At 39.4% G+C, this 26,462-nt stretch overlaps 1 protein-coding gene across 6 annotated transcripts in view; it reads left to right on the forward strand.

Moving 5' to 3' along the window:
* The window catches only part of lpp (LIM domain containing preferred translocation partner in lipoma), a 147,445-nt gene that overhangs the window by 22,813 nt on the left and 98,170 nt on the right, over nt 1–26,462 (forward strand). For all 6 annotated transcript variants that reach the window (XM_077607419.1, XM_077607417.1, XM_077607421.1 and 3 more), the window contains exon 2: nt 2,412–2,461. In XM_077607419.1, the coding sequence (XP_077463545.1) occupies nt 2,412–2,461 (50 nt within the window). The remainder of the gene's footprint in view (nt 1–2,411; nt 2,462–26,462) is intronic.

The raw sequence follows: 26,462 nt of genomic DNA on the forward strand, positions 1-26,462 counted from the left end.
CCCCAAAACATGTATGCTAGGCTAATTGGATGCTAAATTGCCCCTAGCTATGATTTGGATGTAGTGGTTGAGTGGTTATCGCTTCGGCCTCACAGTTCTGGGATCGAGAGTTCAATCCCAGGTCAGTCCTCACTGTGTGGAGTTAGCGTCTTCTCCCTGGGCTTTCGTGGGGTTTCTCCGGGTACTCCGGTTTCCTCCCACATCCCAAAAACATGCATGCTAGGCTAATTGGATGCTAAAATGCCCCTGTCTATGATTGGATGTAGTAAATGTAGTGGCAACCCGGTGGATGAGTGGTTAGCGCATGGGACTCACAGTTCTGGGGTCGAGGGTTCAATCCCTCACTGTGTGGAGTTTGCGTCTTCTCCCCGGGCTTGCGTGGGGTTTCTCCGGGTACTCCGGTTTCCTCCCACATCCCAAAAACATGCATGCTAGGCTAATTGGATGCTAAATTGCCACTTGGTATGAGTGCTTGGCCTTTTTTGTCTCATCTTGCCCTGCGATTGGCTGGCCACCGATTTGGGGCGTCCAACGCCCAGTGCCCGAAGTCAGTTGGGATAGGCTCCGGCACCCCCTGCGACCCCGGATAAGCAGTTCAGAAAATGAAAGATTTTTTTTGTTAAATGTAAACTATGTGATTGACTTGAATCAGTCAGGGTTCAAATATGCAATAATACAGACATTTGAGGCCAGAAATTGTTCAAAATTTTCGTGGGTTACGTTTTCCGGCTATTTGGGCATCAGGTTCTCGCAAGGTCGGACCATTGACGGACGCACGGCACATCTCAAGGGAAAGGACCGGACTCAATTATAAAAACATCTTGTGTCCGTGATAAAAATAGTGGCCCGAGAAGAAAAGGCTCTCGGACAAGCTTTCTCTTTCAATACGCACAAGTGGAATGAGTAATTTTATTATTTACTTGAGTGGATAACATTTGAATTGGAATATTGCATTTTTTTTCCCAGTGCATTCAATTAAAAGCCTTGTAGCATCGATGAAGGTCTTTTCATACTTTTTGATAAATGTAAAAAATAAAATAAAATGTTATGAGACAAATGCTGGGAAATATATGTTCAAACATTTCAAATGTTTTGTTTTTTATGGAAATTTTGTCAGACTTAAAGGAATCTATTTACATTTACATTTGAGTAAATCCAATTAAAAAAAAAAAAAAAAAAAAAAAAAAAAAAAATCTAGATATGATATCTAAAATGGTCCGGCCCACATGTAATCAAGTTGATGTTATTGCGGCCCGCGAACCAACCCGAGTTTGACACCCTTGCCCTAACACACAGGTGTCAAATCAGTGGCCCTGGGGCCAAATCTGGCCCACCGCATCATTTTGTGTGGCCCAGGAAAGTAAATAACGAGTGCTGACTTTCTGTTTTAGGATCAAATTCAAATGAAGAGTATAGATGTATATTAAATTTCCTGATTTTCCCCCTTTTAAATCAATCATTGTCATTTTTTAATCATTTTTTCTGTGTTTTTAGTTCAAAAATCATTTTGTAAAATCTAAAAATATATTTAAAAAAGCTAGAATAAACATTGTTTTAGATCTATTAAAAAAACCTGAATATTCAGGGCTTTTAATCCAGTTCTTTTAATCCATTTATAAAAAAAATAATCTAAATATTATATCTAAAATGGTCCGGCCCACGTGAAATCAAGTTGTTATTGTGGCCCGCGAACCAACCCGAGTCTGTCACCCTTGCCCTAACATGTCAGAAAGCAACAAAAAAAGTTACGAAAAAGTCTGTCTTGTCAAAAAAAAATATTATAAAAAAACAAAGAGTGCAAAAGAGGCGGCGGTCTGGTTTTGGATCCCAGACTGGCGCCCACTACCAATTACAACGAGAGTACAAAGACGGCGCGTGGCGTCCTAAAGGGAAAACGGGGGGTGCGTTGTGTAGGTGTATTAATTTCAATTCCTTCCTCAGAACGTAAAGTTCAGAAAGAAGTATTATTATTTTTTTTTTAAAGAAAAGAAAACAAAAAAAACACAACAACTGTCACGTTGACTGACGCCCATCCACGTTACATCCCACCGCCTCTACCGTCGTTCCCTAAAGTATTCGCCGCCGTGTGGGAAACTGACACTGTCAATTTACGGGAACAAAAGGCTTCCTCGCCGCATTTTTTTTTTGAGGGGGGGGGGGCCCTAGAGACAAAAGGAAAATAAAAAAAATGATGCCACCCCCACTTTTTACCTGAATATAGGACATTCCCTGAGCTAGAAATAGCATTTTTTTACTGGCAATTATCTTTGGCAATCTATCCCCTGCAGTCCAAAGTTGCTCTTTCACTTTGTTTACGTTGCGCTAAGGCGCTAACTTTTACGCTAACGCTAAGGAGCGGCGCTAAGATAAGGGAAGTGTTGATAACAAATGTTTTTTTTTGTTTGTTTCAGGTGCCGCCTCGCGTCGAGTTGGTGACGTCGGATTGTGTGGAAAAGTTTGGGTGAGTTTTGGTTTTGATTGTTTTTTTGATGTAACTGTATTTTGCGGAGTATAAGGCGTAAATGTTGGGTTGTGGGTGGGGCTTGTGTGGAATTGTTTACATGTTGTTATATTGGATGTATTATAAGTGTTTGTTTTATTTTGAACCGAAAGGGGGCTCTCTAGGTGGGTGGGGGTTTGGTTTGTCGCCTCAGGGTTTGCCACGGGGAACCCGTAGAATCGTCTGTAATTTATAAAAACAACTGAAAATGGCCTAGTGAAAAATTTTAAGCATTTTTTTTTCCAATTTTTTTGGTAGGAAAAAAAATTCTGCCTGTTGCCTTTATTCGTATTTTGATTTTTTTTTTTTAATTTATTTTAAATATTGTTCTTAGTTTTGGATTTTGTCAAATAAAGTCCACCAAAATACGATTTATAATCCACTGCAATTTATAGTCCAAATAATACGGCATGTTATAAATGTATTATAAGTAAAATCATTCTAAAAATAAAAAAACAGGAGGAAATTTAGAAAATGAATTTAAGAAGAAATATTTTTTGCTAAATAAATGGAATAGGCTCCAGCACCCCCTGCAAATACGGCATATTATAGATATATGCAAAGTAAAATTATTCTAAATATAATAAAGAGAGGAGGAAATGTAGAAAATGAATTTAAGAAAAAAATCTTTTATTTTGCTAAATAAATGGGTATAGGCTCCAGCACCCCCTGCGAATACGGCATATCATAGTTGTATGCTAAGTAAAATCATTCAAAAAATTAAAAAAAAACAGGAGGAAATGTAGAAAATGAATTTAAGAAAAAATATTTTATTTTGCTAAATAAATGGGGATAGGCTCCAGCACCCCCTGCGAATACGGCTTATCATAGTTATATGCTAAGTAAAATCATTCTAAAAAAAACAGGAAGAAATATAGAAAATGAATTTAAGATTTTTTTGCTAAATAAATTGGGATAGGCTCTAGCACCCCCTGCGACCCTTGTGAGGATAAGCATTTCAGAAAATGAATGAATGAATATGTTAAAATTGCTGAGAGAATTTATTTATTCGTCTTTTTATTGTCGCTCACAAACTATTTCAAAATTTTTAATTCTTTATTTGATTTTCCGTTCTTCGATTTCATTTTAATTCTAAATTCCTGATCAATGATTTAATTTGAAAAGGTTTGATAATTTTTTTTATTTTTTTTTATTTTTAGTAGAATTTTTGTCAATTTTTTTTCTTAATTTTTTTTTAATAAAAATATTTCCTTCTACCCTTGCTCTCTGCCTGCCATTGACAGCAATGAACGTCCAATTTAACATTACGTCGCACGCTCACAAAATGCTTCCGAAACTCGAGTGTTCTTTTTTCTTTTAACAATCGGTTGATTAGAAAATCCATTTTTTTATCAAAAGATCCGCCCGGCCGGCGAACAGATGTCCGCTGGCGTGATCCCGTATTGTTGTGGTCGTCAAAATAGCCGATGCTTTGTACTAGAACAACAATATAAGGGCAAAAAAACCCAGCTAAAGTGATGTTGTGCCCCCTTTGTAACATTTGTTTATACATGATGTGGGTGTAGAACAACTTAATGTATTTTTGATGTCATATTTTGGAGAGTTTGGTGGCATTTAAGGGACATGATTTTTTCATTGGCATCCATTATTTAGCGCTTTAGCTAGGCTTTCTCGCTCTTTTTCCGACTTGGCCTTGTCTAACTTTTTAACCTTTCCAGCGCCGTGGTGATCATTTTTGCTTTGAATATAGAATTTAAAAAATGTATATTATGGGAAATTAGGAATAAGCAGGTTTTAGGATGGTGAAATTTAATGTAGGGTTATTAAATATAGGCTGAGTGGGATAAATTCATTTGATTTTTTTTAGTTTATTAAGGAATTTCTTTAATATGGGGGAGATAGCTAGAATTTTAATGTTTGTTTTTAAATGTTTATTGGGATAAAGCTATGATTTTTTAAATTTAATAGTTGTGTTAAAATGGAACTTCAAAATGTCCTTTTAGGGTGTTAAAAATAAAATATTGGCAATTAAAATATTTGGATCGTAAACAATACATTAAAAAAAATATTTCAATTGGTGCGATGCATGGCGGAATCTAGTTTTCTATTCAATGTATTCAACATAATTCATTTATACTCAAAAGAAATATGTTAAATATTTTTTATTGATAATTATTTATTTTCCCCCACATATTTTTAAAATTAAAAATAGGACATTTAAAAAAATATATATGTTCTCAACCCTAAACAATTTAAAAAATAGTTTCACAATATAAAATAATTTTAATTGGTGCGATACATGGTGGAATCTAGTTTTCTATCCAATATATTCAACGGAATATACATTTTTATTTATACTCAAAATACATATGTAAATTATTTTTTATTGATATGTTTTTTTCCACAGAATTTTTTAATTAAAAAAAGTTATATATACTCAATCGTAAACAATAAATTTAAAAAAATATTTCAATTGGTGCGATACATGGTGAAATCTAGTTTTCTATCCAATATATTCAACATAATATACATTTTCATTTATAATCAAGAAATATATGGATTATTTTTTATTGATCATTAACTATTTATTTTTCCAACTCTTTTTTTTAATTAAAAAGGGGTCATTTAAAAAAGAAAATAATTAGAAGCTCCCCAATAATATTTTCTGATCATATCACGTATTGACTGTCACAATAAAATAATTCATGAGATGTTTAATTTGTAAATCTAAAGTTAATAGTAATTTTATGACCTTCCTCCTTGAATATGATTACATTCCCTCCTTTAAAAAAATAAAATAAAATAAAAGCAAAGCATGACTATTGAGAATTCTAACCTTGCGTTGTTCTCTTCTTTTAATTTGACGCACTTTGTCGGTGCTGGAAAATACCACTGCACCTTTTAAAAAAGAAAAAAAAAAGAAAAAGCCCAGAAGAAAACGACTGCAATTATGTTGTTAAGGCTAAACATAGTTGACTGTCATTGCTTTCACCCCCCGCGCACCCGCTGACCCACTCAAGTAAAAGCACCGAAAAGAAAAAAGAAAAAAAAGAAAAACACGTTACGCAAGCGCCTGCGAGTTCCATGTGACATCCACGCGAGTGATGAGGTCTGGTTAACGCAAAATATCGTTAAAATAGGCTTTTTTTGCGGGTTTGCGGCGACCGATCTCATGTATGGAGGACGGAAAAATAACACGTTCAAAAATGTCACAGCTAGCCAATAATTAAAGCCAGTTAATGGCAATTTCTATTTATTTTTTGCATATCATTTATACAGCGTGGATGGCACGCTTGTTGGGCTAGTGCAGGGGTAGGGAACCTATGGCTCGGGAGCCACATGTGGCTCTTTTGATGGGTGCATATGGCTCTGAGCTAAAACATGGAAACCGGTGGTGAGAGAAAAGAGTCCCGAACGCACCAATAGGAACGTCACGTCGGCACTGTGGCATTGATTTTTTTTTTTCATTAGTTTTCTGCATTCATTCTCTCATTGACATTCATTGATTAGCAACAGCTTAACAATGTTGTCAAAAATTAAGAGACTTTTTGTACTTTAAAAGTTGTAAAATGACGAAAAAAAATCGCACATTTTCATGTGTTTTGACTTTTAAATGGTGATTATGGCTCTCGAGGAATAATATTTGAAAATAGGAATTGTTTATGGCTCTCTCTTTCATAAAGTGCTAGTGGATGGCGCGCGTTGGGCTAGCGGTTTGCGCGTTGGCCTAGTGGTTCGTGTGCCTTGGCCTCTCAGTTCTGGGGTCGTGGGTTCGAACCCAGCTTGGTCCTTGCTGTGTGGAGTTTGAATGTTTGAGTTTGATTTATTTCATATAGAGACAATACATATTAATGAACATATAAATGTATTTTTTTAAGATTATAGCCGAAGGCTAATTTCCATCTTTAGTCCTTTGTGCAGGTTGAAGATAAATTCCTCGGGCTTGCGTAGGTTTTGTCCAGGTGTCCATTTTGTTTGACCCATTTTGGCTCTAATCCAGATCGTCTCGGTCACCGGTAGCAGACGAAAACGTTATCGTCGATTGCTAATGTTTTTGCTAAATATTCCAAAAAGGAATTTGTACAGCTTTTGTAGGGGTGTTTTTTCCCCGGGATGTTCAAATGTCAATAGAAGGATTTGAAAAGAACCGGCTGGGATTTGTAACAAGTGTGTAGTAGGATTTGAAGACTTTTGAGTTTTTTTTAACCGTGGTTTTGCTGTTTTTTTTAGGGTAGATGGACGTTTCAGAGATTTGGTGGTATTTTGTGAGATTTGTGGAGTTTGGGCGAGATTTAGCGAGATTTAATGGGATTTGTGACAATCTCGCGGGGTTTGTAGATGTTTGGGAATTTTTTGCGGGGTTTGTTAGCTGTAGTTGTGGTGGTAGAATATTTTATAAAAATTAAACGGGTTGAACAAATGGAATTTTACATGTAGAAAATTGAAACACCCACTTTTTTTGGGTGACATCACAACCAGAATTGATGATCATGGCTAGCTAGCTAGCTTTATCATGTTGTGCTAGCTATTCCATGTGGTCCGAATGCTAGTTTGGGTAAGTAGTGAATAGACAGGATCTACAAAAATATGAATTACAGTGGTACCTCGACATACGATCTTAATCCGTTCCGGGACTGAGCTCGTATGACAAGTTTCTCGTAACTCGAGGTAACGTTTCCCATTGAAATGAATGGGAAACAAATTAATTCGTTCCAACTCTCTGAAAAAAACACCAAAAACAGGATATTGGATTGAAAAAAATGTTTTATTTCTTATAATTCGCCATATATTGACAAAGTAATAAATAACGAGTGGTTTAATAGAAATAAAGTGTTTAATCTAACTAAAATTGGGCGGATTTCGCCGAGGGGAGAGAGAGACGCACAAAAGGGGCGGGGGGTTCGGTTTGTTTTCAACATGACGCACTCGTAAACAGAACAAACACTCCACCCTCACGTTCGCTATCCATGGGCTGTTTGCTGTCGTACTATTCCCTTCAAAATATTCCGAAAATGATGCACACAAATGTCCTCACAATCGGAGAACGCACGACCACTTGCCAACGAGCAGCAAGCAGTCTTATCAGCGATCGCCCCGCTGCTCATCTTCTTCTTCTTCTTCTTTTTCACCTCAGGCGCCTGAGGATTACCCTCAGCAGCGCTAGGGCTGCCACTGGAACACGGATAAGTTCATCCAGGGAGTTGCCCAAGCCGCGATGGTAGCGTTCGGTCATTAAGGCCGGACAGCGGAGCCATAAGTGTTCAGACGACTCTGTTTCCTCGTCGCACAGGCGGCAGCGATCCGAGTCGGATTTCTCATGGGAGCTTACAGGGGCGCTGGCTAGCGGCTCCTTTTAGCTTGTAGCATCTGTGTTCGCGTCCCATCGAACGGCGCCTATGATAGAGTTGCTACCGGGGATACTTTTGCGAGCACGAGTATACTTCATTACCCAGAAAGCCCTCTTTTCACCGCGCATGCGCGTTGTGCGTTTCCTGGTCTGAATAGCTCATCCGGTGCTCGTAAATATTGTTATACACGAAAGATATGCCAAAAAAAATGCCATGGCAACCTGGCTTGGTCGCATCACGAAACTTTGACCGCATCACGGGCGAATTATTCGATCGAAATTTCCCCCGTAAGACGAGCATTCCGTATGACGAACGGTCGTATGACGAGGTACCACTGTATATTATTTAAGAAGGTATTTCTTCGTGTTCTGTTTGGAGATTTTGTTAGTGGGAGGAGCCAAGCCAGCTGAGAAAAGAAGTATATTATTTTATTAGTTACCTTTTTCCCTTTTTTTGGGATGGATTTGTGTCCAGATTGTCATGCTATTGTTTTCAATTGGTTTAGTATATCTTACCTTTTTAAAGGGCCAGAACCCCTTTTTAATTAAATTATGTCGAAAATAAGCACTACAAAAATGAATAAATGTGCTGTTTTCTTTAAAAAAATAAAAATAAAATTTTTTTTTAGTCCTCATTGAAAATGGCCTACCACAAAAATCTGAATCTGTTTTTTATACATAAAATAAATAATGGAATTTAAAAAAAAATACAAATATTTACAGATTGTATCATTTGTAAAGAAAATATGCATATACATACCCAATTAAAAACAATTATAAAAAAGACAATGTGCCATATTTTTTAATTAACAAAAACATAGAAAATAATGTAATAAGTAAAATAAAAAAATAATTGAATAAATAAAAATATTTGCATCTATACGCTCAAAAATGATGTTTTTTTAGGGCAACAAAGCCATTGAACCATTTATTGATTCATTTCAAAATAAATTAACTAACAGCCTAACGTATATATAAAACATATGAATTAAAACTATTATTTATGAGTTTAACACCCCTACTTTAACCCATTTCCCGAGAAATCAGGCAAAACTCCGTCTTTTTTCGACACCTTCCACAACAATCCAATCCAAATCTTCCCTATCCTTTAAAAAAAGCCTTTCAATTTAAGAACATGATTCTTAAAACAGAAGCGTGGACTAAAAATAAAAGACAGAATTAAAAGTACATCCGTGAAAAGACGTTTAGTAGGCGGCAATTCGCGCGATTCTTTAAACGCTACATTGGCGACAACACATCGACGAAAAAAATGTCCGTCAAACGTTGAAATATCCTCAACCGAGTTCTTGAAATTCGCTTGGCAGACGGCCTGGAGGAATCATCCCGAGGTTTGGACGGCAGCTCGAGAAAAAAAAAAAAATCTGGCCTCCGATTCAGCGGCAGGAATGCGGGGAGGCGAAACCGTGGCACGTTAGCGAAACGGCACCCCCTCCTCCATTTTTAATTTTTTTTTTCTCATAGAGCCACCGCAGGAATGTCGAGGCGTTCCTTCAGATATTTTTAACTAGATTTGATCACGTGATCAGAAATCGGTGCCCCGTCATGTCATTTTTAGATCGGAATTGGGCAAAAAATGTTTTTAAAAATATATTTATTTTTAAGTAATAGATTCATTCATTCATTTTGACTAGGGATGCTGGCAGTGATGAAATAAATCATTGAGTTGAATGCTTTTATTGTTATGATACAAGTGAAATTGAGATTTAAAGCTTCATCTTGCAGTGCAAATAACAACAAACAAACTAATAGATAATCAATAAATAATAGTAAATACATAATTAACAAATAATAAAAATACATAAATAATCCCCCCCAAAATCAAGAAATTTCCTGAATACGGGATGAAATAAAGTTCTAATCTAATTAATCAAATCTAATCTAATCTTAATAAATAGATAATAGATCATAGATAGATCATAGATAGATAGATCATAGATAGATCATAGATAGATAGATCATAGATAGATAGATAGATCATAGATAGATAGATCATAGATAGATAGATCATAGATAGATCATAGATAGATAGATCATAGATAGATAGATCATAGATAGATAGATCATAGATAGATAGATCATAGATAGATCATAGATAGATAGATCATAGATAGATAGATCATAGATAGATCATAGATAGCTAGATCATAGATAGCTAGATCATAGATAGCTAGATCATAGATAGCTAGATCATAGATAGCTAGATCATAGATAGCTAGATCATAGATAGATAGATCATAGATAGATAGATCATAGATAGATAGATCATAGATAGATAGATCATAGATAGATAGATCATAGATAGATAGATCATAGATAGATAGATAGATCATAGATAGATAGATCATAGATAGATAGATCATAGATAGATAGATCATAGATAGATGGATCATAGATAGATAGATCATAGATCGATAGGCTCCAGCACCCTCCCAGTTCTGTGGTCGAGGGTTTGATCCCAGGTCGGTCCTCACTGTGTGGAGTTAACATGTTCTCCCTGTCCTTGCGTGGGTTTTCTCCAGGTACTCCGGTTTCCTCCCACCTCCCAAAATCATTCACGCTAGGCTAATTGTAGGCTAAATTATCCTTAGCTCTGAGCAAATTGTCGTTATGCCCTGCCCACCGATTCAGGGTGTCCCCCCTGCTTGGTGCCCGTAGTTTGCTGGGGTAGACTCCAGGACCCCCCGTGACCTTTGTGAGAATAAGCAGTTCAAAAAAAAAAGAATGAATTCTGTGACATTATCATTAGTTTGAGCGCGTTTAAAAAGGCGTCCGGGGCGGCCGTCGCTAATGAAGGCGGCGCCGTACGCGGGTGAGACGTCGTCCCCTCCGGTGTTTTCGCATTCACCAGCGTCTGTTTAACAAAGTGCCCTGATTGCTCTGTCGACGACACCGTGTGGGATTTGGCGCCTCATTAGCATCGCGTTTAGCACATATGGGACGAGCGAGGCTGGCTGTCGCGCGGGTAATCACGGTGTTGATTTTGTATTTACTCTTTAGATTTAGTTGGATTATTCACCATGCGGCGCGGGGACGAAAAGCGGGGGTCTGTTTTGAGGGTAAACGGTGGAGGGATGGCTGTATTTTAAAGAAGGCCCCCATTCCAATCCTTCAAAACGCGGGTATTTGCTAACTCGTTGACAAACCCGATCGACTCTAAAAATCAACTGTTTTGTAAAACATGCAATATCTTGGCTTTGTGGTTTAAAATTTGTTTTGTTCACCCCCCAAAAAATGAAATCGAACCGGCGCGCGGGGTTAGCCGCGATCGGCGTCGTGGGAAAGTCGGCAGGCGCCTAAAGACGGGTAAACGAGACGCGCTTAAGGATGGCCAGATGTGATTAAGATAGGCCTGGGTGATTAAGAAAGAGGCTGATATAGATAAACAGCCTGAGCCGAGAGTCAATTAAAGTCCAAAGCTGAGCCCAAAACAACTCGTTTAACTTCTCAATTAAGCTCCTCGGGCGGTCCAAAGGCTGCGGAGTGAGCAGTTGGGCTGGACAAACAGCTGGACCTTCCCCAAATGTGACCTCAACCTCCAGATGTTTCGGGGAAAACAAGATTTCCCCGTCTTACTTTGTTTTTCTTTCGGCTCAGGAGCTTCTTTCACGCGGAAGCCGTTTTACACGGGTTGAAAAATGCTATCGTTTGGGCTACGTGCTACGTCACCGTAATGAACCACAAATGTGAATTGAAAGAAACATGTTTTTTCTTATTTACAATATTGAGCATCATTAAAAATAAGGAGTTGAATGTAATGGGGTGTTAAATGTCTGCCAATGTGTGTTTTTTAGTAGTAGAAGATGGCTGTTTAGTGGGCTGTTTAGCTGGCGATTTAGCTAGCTGTTTAGCTTTCGGTTTAGCTAGCTGTTGTTGCTGGCTGTTTAGCTAGCTGTTGTCGCTGGTGGTTTAGCTAGCTGTTGTCGGTGGCGGTTTAGCTAGCTGTTGTTGTTGTTGACGTTTTGGGTAGCTGTTGTTGTTGACGGTTTGGCTAGCTGTTGCTGTTGTCGCTGGCTGTTTAGCTAGCTGTTGTTGTTGTTGCCTGTTTAGTTAGCTGTTGTCGCTGGCCGTTTAGCTAGCTGTTGTCGCTGGCCGTTTAGCTAGCTGTTGTCGCTGGCCGTTTAGCTAGCTGTTGTCGCTGGTGATTTAGCTAGCTGTTGTCGCTGGTGGTTTAGCTAGCTGTTGTCGCTGGTGGTTTAGCTAGCTGTTGTCGCTGGTTATTTAGCTAGCTGTTGTCGCTGGTTATTTAGCTAGCTGTTGTCACTGGTTATTTAGCTAGCTGTTGTTGCTGGCTATTTAGCTAGCTGTTGTCGCTGGCTGTTTAGCTAGCTGTTGTCGCTGGCTGTCTTTTTGTGGGCCTACCGGTAAATGTTTTGTGAGGTAGTACTGGCGTGTTTTTTAAAGAAATGATTTTAAAGTACTGTACTCTGTACATGACACTTCCTAACATATCCTAGCAGTACTGTATGTTTTTTTGTGGGCTTACCGGTCAATTATTTGTAAGCTAGTAGTTGCGTGTTTTTTATCAAATGTTTTTAAAGTACTGTACTCTGTACAATACACTTCCTAACATATACCAGCGGTACTGTACATTTTTTGTGAGCTTACCGGTAAATGTTTTGCATGCTCGTACTTATTATGGAGCTATTAACAGAGAAATTCCGCGAACCGCGAAATGGCGAGGGCCTACTGCAATACTGCAATGACCCACACGTGTCAGCCCGTTCCGTCACAACACCACAGCTGACTTCAAAAACCTTGTATTCTCTCATTTCTGTTTAGCAACGTAACCGAGATGGGATTCTTTGACGGGGAGACGAAACATCTCCGCCAGCGCTCGCATTCTGCGGATAACGAGTTTAAAAAAAAAAAAAAGTCTGCTTTTTGACAGCCGTCATGGCTGAAAGGCAGCCAAGAAAGAATCCAGAGGCAGGCGCTAGTTCACGCAAAGGTTAGCGCAAATACTCAGGTGGCTTTAATCGTGACGCAACGTAATCTTTGCTACAATACAGTACACTGACGAAACGCATCCAATAGAATGACTTTTCTTTTTTTTACCCGATGGTTTGCCCTTCAAAATCAGATTCCTCTGAAGTCAAAAAGAAAAAAAAAACTCGTTGTAGGATTAGCCGAATGCTATTGTGCGCAAAAGCGAGTATGAGGAAACCTTAGCGCACTGTGACATGATGGAAGTTTTTTTTCCAGCTACTCATTGTTATGTGTCGGCCATTTTTTATTTATTTTTTCTCCGCCGACGCCAAGGGCAAGAGATATCAGCCAATTGGCTGCCGGCTCTCCCGTGAACAAGTTTAAATTGGTCAGTAATAAATCGAGGGCGGACCGGTGGATAAGTGGTTAGCGCGTCGGCCTCACTGCTCTGGGGTCCTGGGTTCGAATCCAGGGTGGTCCACCTGTGTGGAGTTTTCATGTTCGTCTCGGGTCTGCGTGGGTTTTCTCCGGGTACTCCAGTTTGCTCCCATATCCCAAAAAAACATGCTAGGCTAAAGGGATGCTACATTGTCCCTGGTGATTGGTTGTTTGTGTCATTGTGCCCTGTGATTGGCCGGCTAATGATTCAGGGTGTCCCCCGCCTAGTGCCCGTAGTTAGCTGGGATTGGCTCCAGCACCCCCCGCGATGCTAGTGAGGATAAAGCGGTTCAGAAAATGAATGAAAAAGTGAATGCTAGGCTAAATGGATGCTACATTTGGTGCCCATAGTTAGCTGGGATCGGCTTCAGCACCCCCTGCGAGCCTTGTAATGACAAAGATATTTTTTTCCATAAATTTTATTCATAGATGTCAAAATATATTTAGTTTAGCATTTTATCTGTTTATCTTTTCTCTATTTTGAAATAAATGACCGTATCGGCATTCGCTTGCATCGTGACGTCACGGCGCACGCATGGCCGCCATTTTGAAGTGACATCATCGTGTCACGGCGGCATCAATTTGCAGTTTTTTTTGCAAGTTGTGTTTTAATGCGCATATAAGCCATACCCTTGATCCAGTAAAAAATCGACAAAAGTGGCTTATATGCGAGTAAATACGGTAATACAGAAAAATGTAAAATATTTTTTTAACCTATTTGTTTATCTAACTTTCGCCTTCCTACTGTTCTTTCTTTATTTCATTTTTCCGTTTTTTTCACCACTTTCTCCATTTTTTTTGTCTTCCTGTCTTAACTTTCTCCATTTTTTATTTTAATTTTTTTTTCTTCCTCCTTCCATCCCTTTTCATTCCTTTTCCTTTTCGCCCTACACATTTCGCATCGTCTTCAATCGCCCAAAACACAGTATGAGGAAATCCGTCCGTCCTTGTTGTGACACGACGGAACTTTCCGCTCATTGTGATTCGTCGGCCATATTCTTCTGTTTCCAAGAAGCGCTAAAGAATTTTTTTCCCCGTGTCTGCCAACTCTCTCACCGATCCCGACAAAAAGTTCACGTCTGCGAGCCGTAATAACTCCAAACAATGCCACCCTTTCATCGGGCGATAACATTGCCACGCTTTCTACGCGGAAGATAAAGAAGCTCTTAAAGTCGTCCCTCGCCAAATCGCCATTGACGAGGCGCGGCCTCGCCAGGGGATTAGCGCACCTAGCCAAAACCTGTGCGCTTCAAAAGACGTCCTAGCCGCGGCGGAAACGATACGTTAGCCGTTGTCGTCGCTAAAAAAACGCTTGCTAATTGCCGGGGAAATTTGTGAGTATCATTAAACTTAAGTGTAGCGGCTTTTTTAGCGGCATATGGCGGAGGAGAAATCCACGCTAATCCGGCAGTCTCGCGATGGGGATTATGCCTTCTCACTTTCTCCGTGTTTACGTCGTTAGCTTCGCATTGAGCGCGGCTTTCAACGCGGGTTGTTGTCGACTTGTTTTGTGCGTCTTTTGTGCGGAGCATCTGGTCAGCGGGCGTCGTTAAATAAAAACAAAAAAATAAAGAAAACTTGTTTTGGACGGCTTCAGGAGATTTTAGCGGTAAATAAACTGTAGCGGGCCATGGAGGAGATTTTGGTGGAATGTTTACAAATGGCGGTTTGGTTTGTTTTTTTGTTTTTAAGGCGAACGGAGATTGATTTAATGATGTTTAATCTTTGAGATTTGATTAAATTGACGACATTTAGGTGCAAACTAAAAGTAAAATGTATTTGTGTGTTTTATTGGGTGTCAAAATTGAATGATATCGACCAATCTCAATTCTTTTCACTGTATTTTATATAGTTTTTTTTGCTGCTAGTTCTTAAGGGTGGCTCGGTGGAGAAGTGGTTTGCGCGTCGGCCTTGCAATTCTGAGGTCCTGGGTTCACGTGCTAACCACTAGTTCGCAGGCCCGTCCTTAGCAATCATATTATATTTTTTAAATGGCCCTTTTGGTCACTTTGATGGCTAGCAAAAAAAACTGGGATCAAACCCACGACCGCAGGACTGCGAGGCCGACTCGCTAACCATCTTGCGTGTTTTTTTATTTATATAAATGGCCATTTTGGTCACTTTAAGAAATATTCTTTGATGGCTAACATATTTCAACCAAGCAAACAGAGTGAGGCTCAAACTGGGATCGAACCCACGACCCCAAAACTGCGAGCCAACGCGCTAACCATCTCACTCGTACATTTTTATTTTTTATAAATGGCTATTTTGGTCACTTTAAGAAATATTCTTTGATGGCTAACATATTTCAACCAAGCAAACAGAGTGAGGCTCAAACTGGGATCAAACCCACGACCCCAAGACTGCGAGGCCGACGCGCTAACCATCTCGCTCGGTAGGATTTTTTTGGGGGGGTTCTCCGTTTTCTTCATTTTTTTAACCGCTTTATCCTCACTAGGGTTGCAGGGGGTGCTGGATCTTATCCCCGCTGGCTTGGGGCCAGATGCAGGGGACACCCTGAATCGGTGGCCAGCCAATCACAGGGCACAATGACACAAACGACCAATCAATCATATTTAGGGAAGTCTTAGCATACAATTAGCCTAGCATGAATGTTTTTGGGATGTGGGAGGAAACCGGAGTACCCAGAGAAAACCCACGCAGGCCCGGGAGAACATGCAAACTCCACACAGATGGACCGACCAGGATTTGAACCCAGGTCCCCCACTGCGAGGCCGACATGCTAACCACTCATCCGCCTATATCCCCCCAAAAATATGCATGCTAGGCTAGTTGGTTGAACGCGCTAAATTTTCTGGTTGGAATTTGCATGTTCGCCCCAAGGTTTGCATGGATTTTCTCATTCATGCTAGGCTAATTGCATGCTAACACTTCCCTAGCTAAGAGCGATTGGTCGTTTGTCTCTTGGTGCCCAAAAAATATGCATGCTAGGCTAGCTGGTTGAACGTGCTAAATTGTCTGTAGATGTGTGATTGGTTGGAAGTTTGCTTGGGGTTTCTCATTCATGCTAGGCTAATTCCAATGCTAACACATCCCTAGCTAAGAGCGATTGGTCGTTTGTCTCCGCTAGGCTAGCTGGTTGAACGTGCTAAATTGTCTGTAGATGTGTGATTGGTTGGAAGTTTGCATGTTTGCGTGGGTTTTCTCATTCATGCTAATTGCATGCTAACACTTCCCTAGCTAAGAGCGATTGGTCGTTTTGTCTCCTGGTGCCCCCCCAAAAAATGCATGCTAGGCTAGCTAGTTGAACACGCTAAACTGTCTGTAGATGTATGATCGGTTGGAAGTTTGCATGGGTTTTCTCATTCATGCTAGGCTAATTGCATGCTAACACTTCTCTAGCTAAGAGCGATTTGTCGTTTGTATCCTGGTGCCCAAAAAAATGTGCTTGCTAGGCTAGCTGGTTGAACGCGCTAAATTGTCTGTAGATGTGTGATTAGTTGGAAGTTTGCGTGGGTTTTCTCATTCATGCTAGGCTAATTCATTCCTAGCTAAGAGCGATTGGTCGTTTGTTTCCTTGTGCCCCGCGATTGGCTGGCCACCAATTCAGGGTGTCGTCCGTAATTGGCTGGTATAGACTCCAGCACCCCCCAGAAAAGTCTACCGGTACTTTAACGAATCCGAGTTAGCATCCGTGCTAATCACGAGCCCCGGGACAAGACAATGGCTGTCAGATGAGAGCAATTAACGCTGGTTTGATGTGACGGTTAATCAATTTAAGGCCATGTTGTTTTCCATTTCCATTTTTTCGACTTTGCCAGAAACGTCTTCCGGAGCTAAAGTGCCGATTTGCTTATTCGCCGCCGACGAACGCCTGGCGAACGCTACGCGGCCCGCGGAGACGCCGGTAAAAACGTCCCGTCATTGTCGGCGCTGTCATCTCCGGATTAACGCGATTGAATTGAGTTTTCGGTCTTCTCGCGGCAATTAGCAGAAAAAAAGCCGATTGACATTTTGGGACGTAAAGAGCGACCGTTGTTGCCTTTGAGGGAAATGAGTGGAACGCGGTGCATCAAAGAGCAGCGGACCGCTTCGGGACAGTCGACGCGCTCCGGATAAAAAATGTTTTGACGGAAGATTACTATTACCGTTTGATGTTTTTAGTAATACTGTTGTACGGCGGACAAAAATTGCAGGAGCCAACGTTTCGAGAGAGAAAAAACATTTTATTTTTAGATTTCTTAACATCGACGCGAAAAATTGAATCATATCGTCCAATCTCAATTCTTTTCACTGTATTTTATGTAGTTTTTTTTGCTACTAGTTTTTAAGGGTGGCTCGGTGGAGAAGTGGTTTGTGTATCGGCCTCGCAATTCTGGGGTCCTGGTTCGCAGGCCCGCCCTTAGCAATCATATTATATTTTAAAATGGCCCTTTTGGTCACTTTGATGGCTAGCAAAAAAAACTGGGATCAAACCCACGACCGCAGGACTGCGAGGCCGACTCGCTAACCAGCTTGCGTGTTTTTTCCATATAAATGGGAATTTTGGTCACTTTAAGAAATTTTCTTTAATGGCTAGCATATTTCAACCAAGCAAATAGAGTGAGGATCAAACTGGGATCGAACCCACGACCCCGGGACTGCGAGGCCGACACGCTAACCATCTTAACCGTTTATTATTTTTTTATAAATGGCCATTTTGGTCACCTTAAGAAATTTTCTTTCATGGCTAGCAAATTTCAACCAAGCAAACAGAAAGAGGCTCAAACTGGGATCGAACCCACGACCCCAAGACTGCGAGGCTGACACTCTAACCATCCCGCTCGTTTTTTTAATAAATGGCTATTTTGGTCACTTTAAGAAATTTTATTTGACCGCTAGCAAATTTCAACCAAGCAAACAGAGTGAGGCTCAAACTGGGATTGAACCCACGACCCCAAGACTGCGAGGCCGACGCGCTAACCATCTTGCTAATTAAAAAAAATGTATAAATGGCCATTTTGGTCACTAAGAAATTTTCTTCGATGGCTAGCATATTTCAACCAAGCAAACAGAGTGAGGCTCTAACTGGGATCGAACCCACGACCCCAAAACTGCGAGGCCGACGTGCTAACCACTCACACCGATTTTTTTTTTTTAAACCTTTTTTAATGACCATTTTGGTTACGTCCTTGAAAAAAAAAATTGACGGCTAGCAAATTTGAACCAAGCAAACAAAAGTTTTCATCCTCTCCATGCATGTGGGCGGGGCTTCGTAAACTCCGCCCCCAAAACTTTACCAATTGGAACAGATGGCGGTCAAAGTTCATCGAAAACTTTCTCCAAAGTCTGCTTTTCGAAAGCAAACGGAACCCGCGGCGGTTTCGGGAATTTGTGTCACGGGAGGCGTGGCCTAACCACGCGGCCTTTCATGCGCCGCGCACCTGAATGTTTGGCATGCTAATCAGGCGTGCGGGTATTGATTCGCAGGCGCCCGCGTTTGTTTGTCGTCGGGGTGGCGTTCCCGCCTTTTTAAAAGCACAGCGCAATCCTCGGCGGAGGCTCGCGGGTTTTTGCGGCGCGATATATTTACAGCTGTCAATCAGCGACCTCCCGAGACGCCGGCGAGACGCCGGCGAGATCCACTCCCGAGACGCCGGCGCGCTTATCAAGGAGCCAGCCGAGCCAGCCCGTCCCGTTTCCCTTTTATTTTTTTGATCCCTCCCCCGCCGACGTGGGCTGTCAGTCAGCGTTAAAGTGGCGTTCGGCGTATTTACGGGAACGCGTTTCCGCTCGGCGCCGTCGTCGCCGTCGCCGTCATTAGGGAGCAAAGGCCAACGCCAACCAAACGCCGTCAACAACATCGCCGGCAATTTGTCAACAAGTTGGAAACGGGACGATCGTTTACTGCGATGGGAAATCATTTGAATTCATTTAAAAAATATATATATATATATATGAATTACCTTATGGTGGTTATTAGGTTGTTGTTATTAGAATTTTTTTGGACCATCTCTTACTTCATGGCAGTGCTATTTTCTGTTGGATAAAACTTTTTGCACCCCCCAAACCCAAAGCAAACAATTTTTCTATAAATTTAAAATGTAAAAAATTTAAAAGGAAAAAATGATTTTAATCAATAAGTAGTCAACAACATAAATAAGCAGGGAAATGCATAAATAACAACAACCAAACAAATGAACACAAATAATCATAAATAAAACTTTTTGCACCCCCAAGCCAAAAACTAATAATTTTTCTATAAATTTACTCTGCAAACCCAAAACAAAACAAAATTCTATAAATTTACTCCTCTGCAAAATATTAAATTGAACTAAATGCATTTATGGTAAATCATAATAATAAGGAAAAAATGATATTAATCAATGAGTAGTAAACAATATAAATAACGAAGTGCACAAATAACCACAACAAACAAACAAATGAGCACATAAATAATCATAAATAGAACTTTTTGCACTTTTTTCTATAAAGTTACTCCTTTGCAAAATATAAAAATTGAATTAAATGCATTTATGGTAAATAATAATAAAGAAAAACTGATAACAAGTAGTCACATAGGTAGTCAACAACATAAATAAGTAGGGAAGTGCACAAATAACAACAACCAACAAACAAATGAGCACATTAATAATCATTAAATAATAATAAATAAATATTTTCGCACGCCCAAACCAAAAACAAATATTTTTTCTATAAATGTACTCCTTTGCAAAAGATTAAATTGAATTAAATGCATTTATGGTAAATAATAATAATAAAGAAAAAATGATAATAATCAATAAGTGAACTCATAAACCATCATTAAATAATCATAAATAAATAATCAATAAGTAAGAATACATTTTTTTAAAATTAACACCCCCAAACTGAAAAATTTAATTTTTCTATAAAACTACTCCTCTGCAAGAGTGAATTGAATTGATTTGAACGCTTTTATTGTCTTGATAAAGCATGATGAGATTTAAAGCTTCACCAAGTGCACAAATGACAAACAAACAAATAAATAAATAACAATATGTAAAACATAAATGATCAATACATCATAATTAATCAATCAATCAATCAATCAATTCATAAATAAGTAGTCATAAGTGGGGAAGTGTGCAAATAACAACAACAAAGGAGCAGATAAACAATCAATAATATTAAATAAATAATGGTTAAATAATAATAAAGAATCAGTAAAAAAAAGTTGTTATGATAAGATTCCGATCTACATGAGCTTCTTATAATGTGGGGAATTTATAGTCTGTATTTAGATTAAATCTATGTTCGCTATCTAATTAAATCAGGGTAATATTTCAATGGAAAAATGCGGGTGTCATCACATAAAGTCAAATCTTTCCATACAATGGCGTATTTTTGCGAGTCTTTGTACTCTTTACGCTTGGCAAGATGATTAAGAACGCTTATCAGTCGCGATAGCTAACGGCGGACAAATGTGTATTTGTATTTATGATTTTGATTAACCTTCTCGTTATCCCTTTGCCTAATTAGCCTCATTACGTGAGGATCAACCTTATCGCGGCTGGGAAAATGTATTTTTGCATATTTTTTACTACCTTCAGAGCTTAACTTAACTCGTTTTTTGGTGCGTTGTGTCTTTAAATTAGGATGGTAAAATTCATTGATTTAATTAATTGACAGCTTTTCCAATCGTCCTGATCGATAAATAATTTTTGGATATTATAATTAGGACAGATTTTTGCTTTGAAATTGTAAATATTCTGTTGTAGTGGATTGTTTTTTACATTTATTTAGATTTTTTTTTAAATCAGAAAAGACGGTAAATATGAAATTTATTCTATCTTTTAATCCTTTGTTTTTTATTTAAAAAGAACAATTTGCAAATATTTTTATTTTTTATTTTGTTCATTTACAGTGAAAATTAAAGGGGAAAGAGGAAAGGTTTTTTAATTATAATATTTTGATTTTTTTTTTTTTTAAATGGATTAAAAGAACTGGATTGAAAACCCTAAATATGTATTTTTTTCAGGGTTTTTTATAGTTTAAAAAAATAGTTACCGGCTTCCAGTTTACTATTGAACATAATTAAAAATATTTTCTTCAAATGATTAAAAGATATTTTCTCACAAACAAACTAAAAATACTGTTTGTAAAAAATATTTTTTTTATTATGTTCAATAGTAAAGTGAAAAACGGATGTATTTTTCCATAAAAAAAAGCCTTATAAACAAAAGAAAACAAATACAATTTTGCATAAAAAAATGCAGTTATTGATTAAAAAAGGAAAACACATGAAATTGTCTCAATAAATTAATAATAATTTCAATTTAATCATAAAACCCAAAAGTCGCCACTTTGACATCTGTGACTTAGTGGAACCAAAATGGCGGATTAATTAGCGTTAGCATGTCGCTTCGACCCCTTTCCGTTGTTTCAGTTTGGTTAAAAAGTTAAAAAAAGTAAAAACGACTAAGTTTGCTTGTTGTTGTTGTTCACAGTTGTAAAAAGGTGACGCTCGCTAGCGGCGTTGTCGGGGTTGCTTTGCGTTAGCCGTCCGCTAATCCGCTTCACACGTGGGCGACCGCGCGCGGGTGTCGCAGGTGAAGCGTGTCGCGGGTTGCCGGGCGGACTCGCCGTCACGGCTTCGGCCCCCCGAGGATGTGTTGGAAAGTTGGAGGAGTTTTATTCGAGGAGACAACCGTAGCGTTGAGTGGCGTCGAGTTTGCGATCAAAAGGACCAATCGGATCGACGCTAACGGGAAGATCAAACTTTATTGATGTTTCAATTCAAAGATTTCAATTAAAAAGTGGATTTTAGATCAGCGTAAGACGGATGTTGTTGAAAAAGTGACTTCCCTAGATGATGATAGACGCCAAATCGTGTCGTGTCCGCTCATCCGTTTGCTGGGAATTCCAATGAAATCATCACCAGTAGGCGTCCAATCGATTTGAAGTGGGAAGGATGGCAGAGAAAGGGCGTGTAGCGCTGTCAATGGCAGACAAGAATTTAAACAAAATGGACAAGATGTCCACTTTAGATTTATCACTTGTACGCGACCAATCCTTTTGATGCCGTTCCCATTTTAAAAGGAATGGTCGTTCAACGCTGTCAATGGCAGACAAGTGAAAAAAAAATAAAAAAATTGCTTCCTGAATTATTCATTTACTATCAAAAGATTTTTTCCCCCCAAAAAGCCAGGTGTCGGAATCGGTTCCAAAAATGCTAACGCTAACCAAGCAACAACAAAAAAATGCTACTTATTTAATTATTTTTTAGCACCAAATGCTAGCATTTCAACAAGGGTGTGTAGACTTTTTAAATCGGCAAATATGATCTAGAGACCCTGAAATATTAATTTTCAATGAAAAGAAAAAAAATATCTTCCCCAAAAACCAGGTGTTGTAAAAATGCTAACGCTAACCAAGCAACAAAAAAATTGCTACTCATTTCATTTTGTATCGCTAAATGCTAACGTTTCATCAGGGGTGTGTAGACTTTTTAGATCGACAAACACAATCAAGGAACAAAGAGGAATTGATTTAGTATTAAAATTTAAAAAATATATATATATAATTTTCCCCAACATGAATCGAAAGCGAAAAATGCTAGCTCTAACCAAGCAACAACAAAGAAATGCTACTCATTTAATATATTTGGCACCAAATGCTAGCATTTCAACAAGGGTGTGTAGACTTATTACATCACCAAACATGATCTAGAGACTGTAAATTATTAATTTACAATAAAAAAATATTTAAAAAAATCCCCAGAAAGCCAGGTGTCGGAATCGGAACCCAAAAATGCTAACGCTAACCAAGCTAGCGTTTCATCAGGGGTGTGTAGACTTTTTAGATCGACAAACACAATCAAGGGACAAAGAGCTATTGATTTAGTATTAAAATTTTAAAAACTGCTAACGCTAATGCTAACTTCAACAATATATTTTCTCCAAATGCATGATTCGATACACAAAATGCCTGACAGCCTTCACCAACAAAAAATATATATATAGCCGGCCAGTGTTATGTATACAAATGTTAAATATCTTTTTAATATATTTATTTTAAAATCGTAATACGTGTTGACACTGATGCTTATGGCAGAATTACCAAGACCTCTGACTGTGCCCAGTCTTAAGCATACTGCTTTAATCCCCAACACACATTGTATAGGGATTCTATAGTATTATTAATATTTTCATATTTCATAAGAGTCAAGATGTCATTGCTTACTTCCTCGCGCCGACACGCAAATCCCACGTTTGTGTGGGAAGAATTAGATTTTTTTTTAGGTCATTCCAGAACCCGCGCAAATGTCGAAATTGTCGTAAATATCGGTGCTGATCGATTCCTGATCTTGGCGAGAAGCGACCACTCGAACGTGTTGTTTTTCCCTCTTTTTGTTATTTGCGGTTTTCTCTCGTGGACTTTTTTAAAAGACCAGCTGGTGGTCGTTAGTCTGGGATCTCGTGAAAATGTGGCGAAAACCTCTTGGAAGTTGTCAGGAAACAAAAACGTGTTTGCGGAACGGAGACAGCGCGGTGGAGGAGTGGTTTGCACGTCTGCCTCGTGGTGCCGAGATCGTGGGTTCGATCCCCGAAATTTTATTTTTTTAGAAATAGCAAAAATCAGATGCCAAAAATGTTGGGAAGTTAATGTTAGCATGCTCTGTAGAAAAGTAAAATACGTTTTGGGGTTTTAGACTGAAAAGTGTTCATTTTTCAAGAAAAAAATATTCCTACTAAATATATGAATTATCTCAGAAATCTATTTTTTGATAGAATTGGTCTCCACCACATCAGAAAATGATGCAAAAGAAGGAAATCAAACTTTCATATATCATAAGTAAAAATCATAAATCCTCCAGGCAGGCAAGTGGTTAGCGCGTCGGGCTCGCATTTCTAGGTTCGTGGATTCGATCCCCTGTTGGTCCATGGTACATGTTCTCCCCGGGCTTGCGTGGGTTTTCTCCGCCTACTTCGCTTTCCTCCCACATCCCAAAAACATTCATGCTAAGCTAATTGTATGCTAACACTTTCCTACCTCTGACTGATTGGTCATTTGTCTCCTGCCCTGCGATTGGCTGGCCACCGATTCAGGGGTAATAGATGTCCAATCTAGTATAGTTACTGGATAAGTAGTTCTGGAGTGCCCCGCCATCCCTTCCGCTCCGATTACCAAGCGTCAAATCTCCAAAAACAAGCTAGTTTTGACCAGGCTGCTGGTTTTACAATGTCATGTTTTCACTAGCTACGTTTCACAACACCGTGTCTGACTTCGCCAGCGGTCCGACACCCCCCGCGGCCACGGCCTCATGAAACTTTTAGCGCCGCAAAGACGCGGCTAACATCTCCCCGCGTGTTTACGCCGACGTCAGCCTTTCCATGGCCTCCCGCCAAACCCGCCACGGCCACTTGAACTCTTCACTCCTCGCGGCGCTCTCTAAAGACTCGCCGGGTTCGGCGTTGGCGAAAAAAAAAAAACATCGAGCGTGCGCCGCCGTTTGCGCCGCGTCGCCTTCAATCCGCTCAGCCATTCGGGCGTAGCCCAATCGGCCGGCGCGCTAGGACGCGAGCGTTGAATTTTTTATTCGCCTTTTCCGCTCGCCTGCTCGAACGGCCCCCGCGTCGGTTGCGTCACCTAGCATAAGTGCTAATCCCGCTAGTCCGCCGAGGCGCCACGACCGAGACGGTGTCTGTTTTAAGTGATGTTTTGATCGGCGCCTAGCCGAGCGAGCTAACTCCACTCCCGGGACGGAAACAAGAGTTTTTTTTTTTTTCCGAGGGAGAAGAGACGTTTTCGGCGGCGGGTTGACAGCGGCCCGTCTCGGCGGCGTTTTAGCGATGTCCCGCCAAAAAAAGGAGTCGGGTTGGCAGTTTAGCGCCGGCTCCCTCTTGAAGACTTGCTAGAAAGCCGTCTCGCCCGGAAGAAAAATGTCTGACAGCGTACCGGAGCGTCCCCGTTTGATGGCTTCTTTGGCGGCCATGAAAAATTAATGCCGTTGAGAAACACCTGCAGCGAGTTCCTCAACGGCGACGCGGGAGAACAAAAATGGCGGTCCAGCGGTTAAACTTCAGTCAAAACGTGGCCCGTTTGTTGATGTGAATTGATTGGTCGTTCATGGCGATTATGTAGATGTGGTTGGTCGCTAGTGTGAGTGGTCAAGTTATGGCGAGTCATGCTAGTAACTAGCTAGTTGCTACTTGAGGTAGAATATCAGGGAGTAGTCCAGATTTACTTGGTACTTTTAAAAACTGTTTTCAAGTGTTATATTTTATTTAATAGAAGTCAATTTAGTTGGAAAAGGCATGTTTTGGTATTACAGTATTCCCTCGATTTTCGCAGTTTATTCGTTCCTTAACCATCAGTATTAAGTGAATTTTCTCGAAGTAGGAATCATAAATAAATACCATAACATTTCAAATTTTTACAAACTTAACCAATCAACAAAAAAATGCTACTTAATTTTTTATCGCTAAATGCTAACGTTTCAACAGGGGTGTTTAGACTTTTTATATCAGTAAACACGATCTTGAGACTCCTAAGTATTAATTTAGTATTAAAAGAAAATTAGAAAAGTGTTTTTCCCAAAAACGGGTATCAAAATGGAAAAATGCTAACGCTAACCAAGCAACAACAACAAAAAATTGCTACTCATTTCATTTTTATCGCTGAATGCTAACGTTTCAACAGGGGTGTGTAGACTTTTTAGATCGGCAAACACGATTTTGAGACTTAATTTAGTATTAAAATTTAAAAAATTAAAATTTTCCCCAACACCCAGGTTTCTGAATCAGAAGCTAAAAATGCTAATGCTAACCAAGCAACAACAACAAAAATAGCTACTCATTTACACCCAAGTTTCTGAATCGGAATCCAAAATGCTAACGCTAACCAAGCAACAACAACAAGAAAATGCTACTAATTTCTTTTTTATTGCTAAATGCTAACGTAAGGGACAAACAAGTATTGATTTAGTATTAAAATAAAAAAAATCCCCAGGTTTCTGAATCGGAAGCTAAAAATGCTAACGCTAACCAAGCAACAACAACAAATCAAATTGCTACTCATTTCATTTTTTATTGCTAAATGCTAACGTAAGGAACAAGCAAGTATTGAATTAGTATTAAAACAAAAAAATAACATTTTCCCCCCCAGGTTTCTGAATCGGAAGCAAAAAATGCTAACGCTAACCAAGCAACAACAAAAAAATGCTACTCATTTTCCAACTTTTTCAATCAACAGATTCCAAAGTGGCAGAATTGTCCTCAGCCAAATCCCCAAAAAGTATGTTGTTGTCTGTATTTTTGACAAATGTCTCCAAGCAGATGCCTTTTT

Source organism: Stigmatopora argus, chromosome 8 (genome assembly GCF_051989625.1).
Source record: "Stigmatopora argus isolate UIUO_Sarg chromosome 8, RoL_Sarg_1.0, whole genome shotgun sequence".
In the NCBI taxonomy this organism is placed as follows: domain Eukaryota; kingdom Metazoa; phylum Chordata; class Actinopteri; order Syngnathiformes; family Syngnathidae; genus Stigmatopora; species Stigmatopora argus.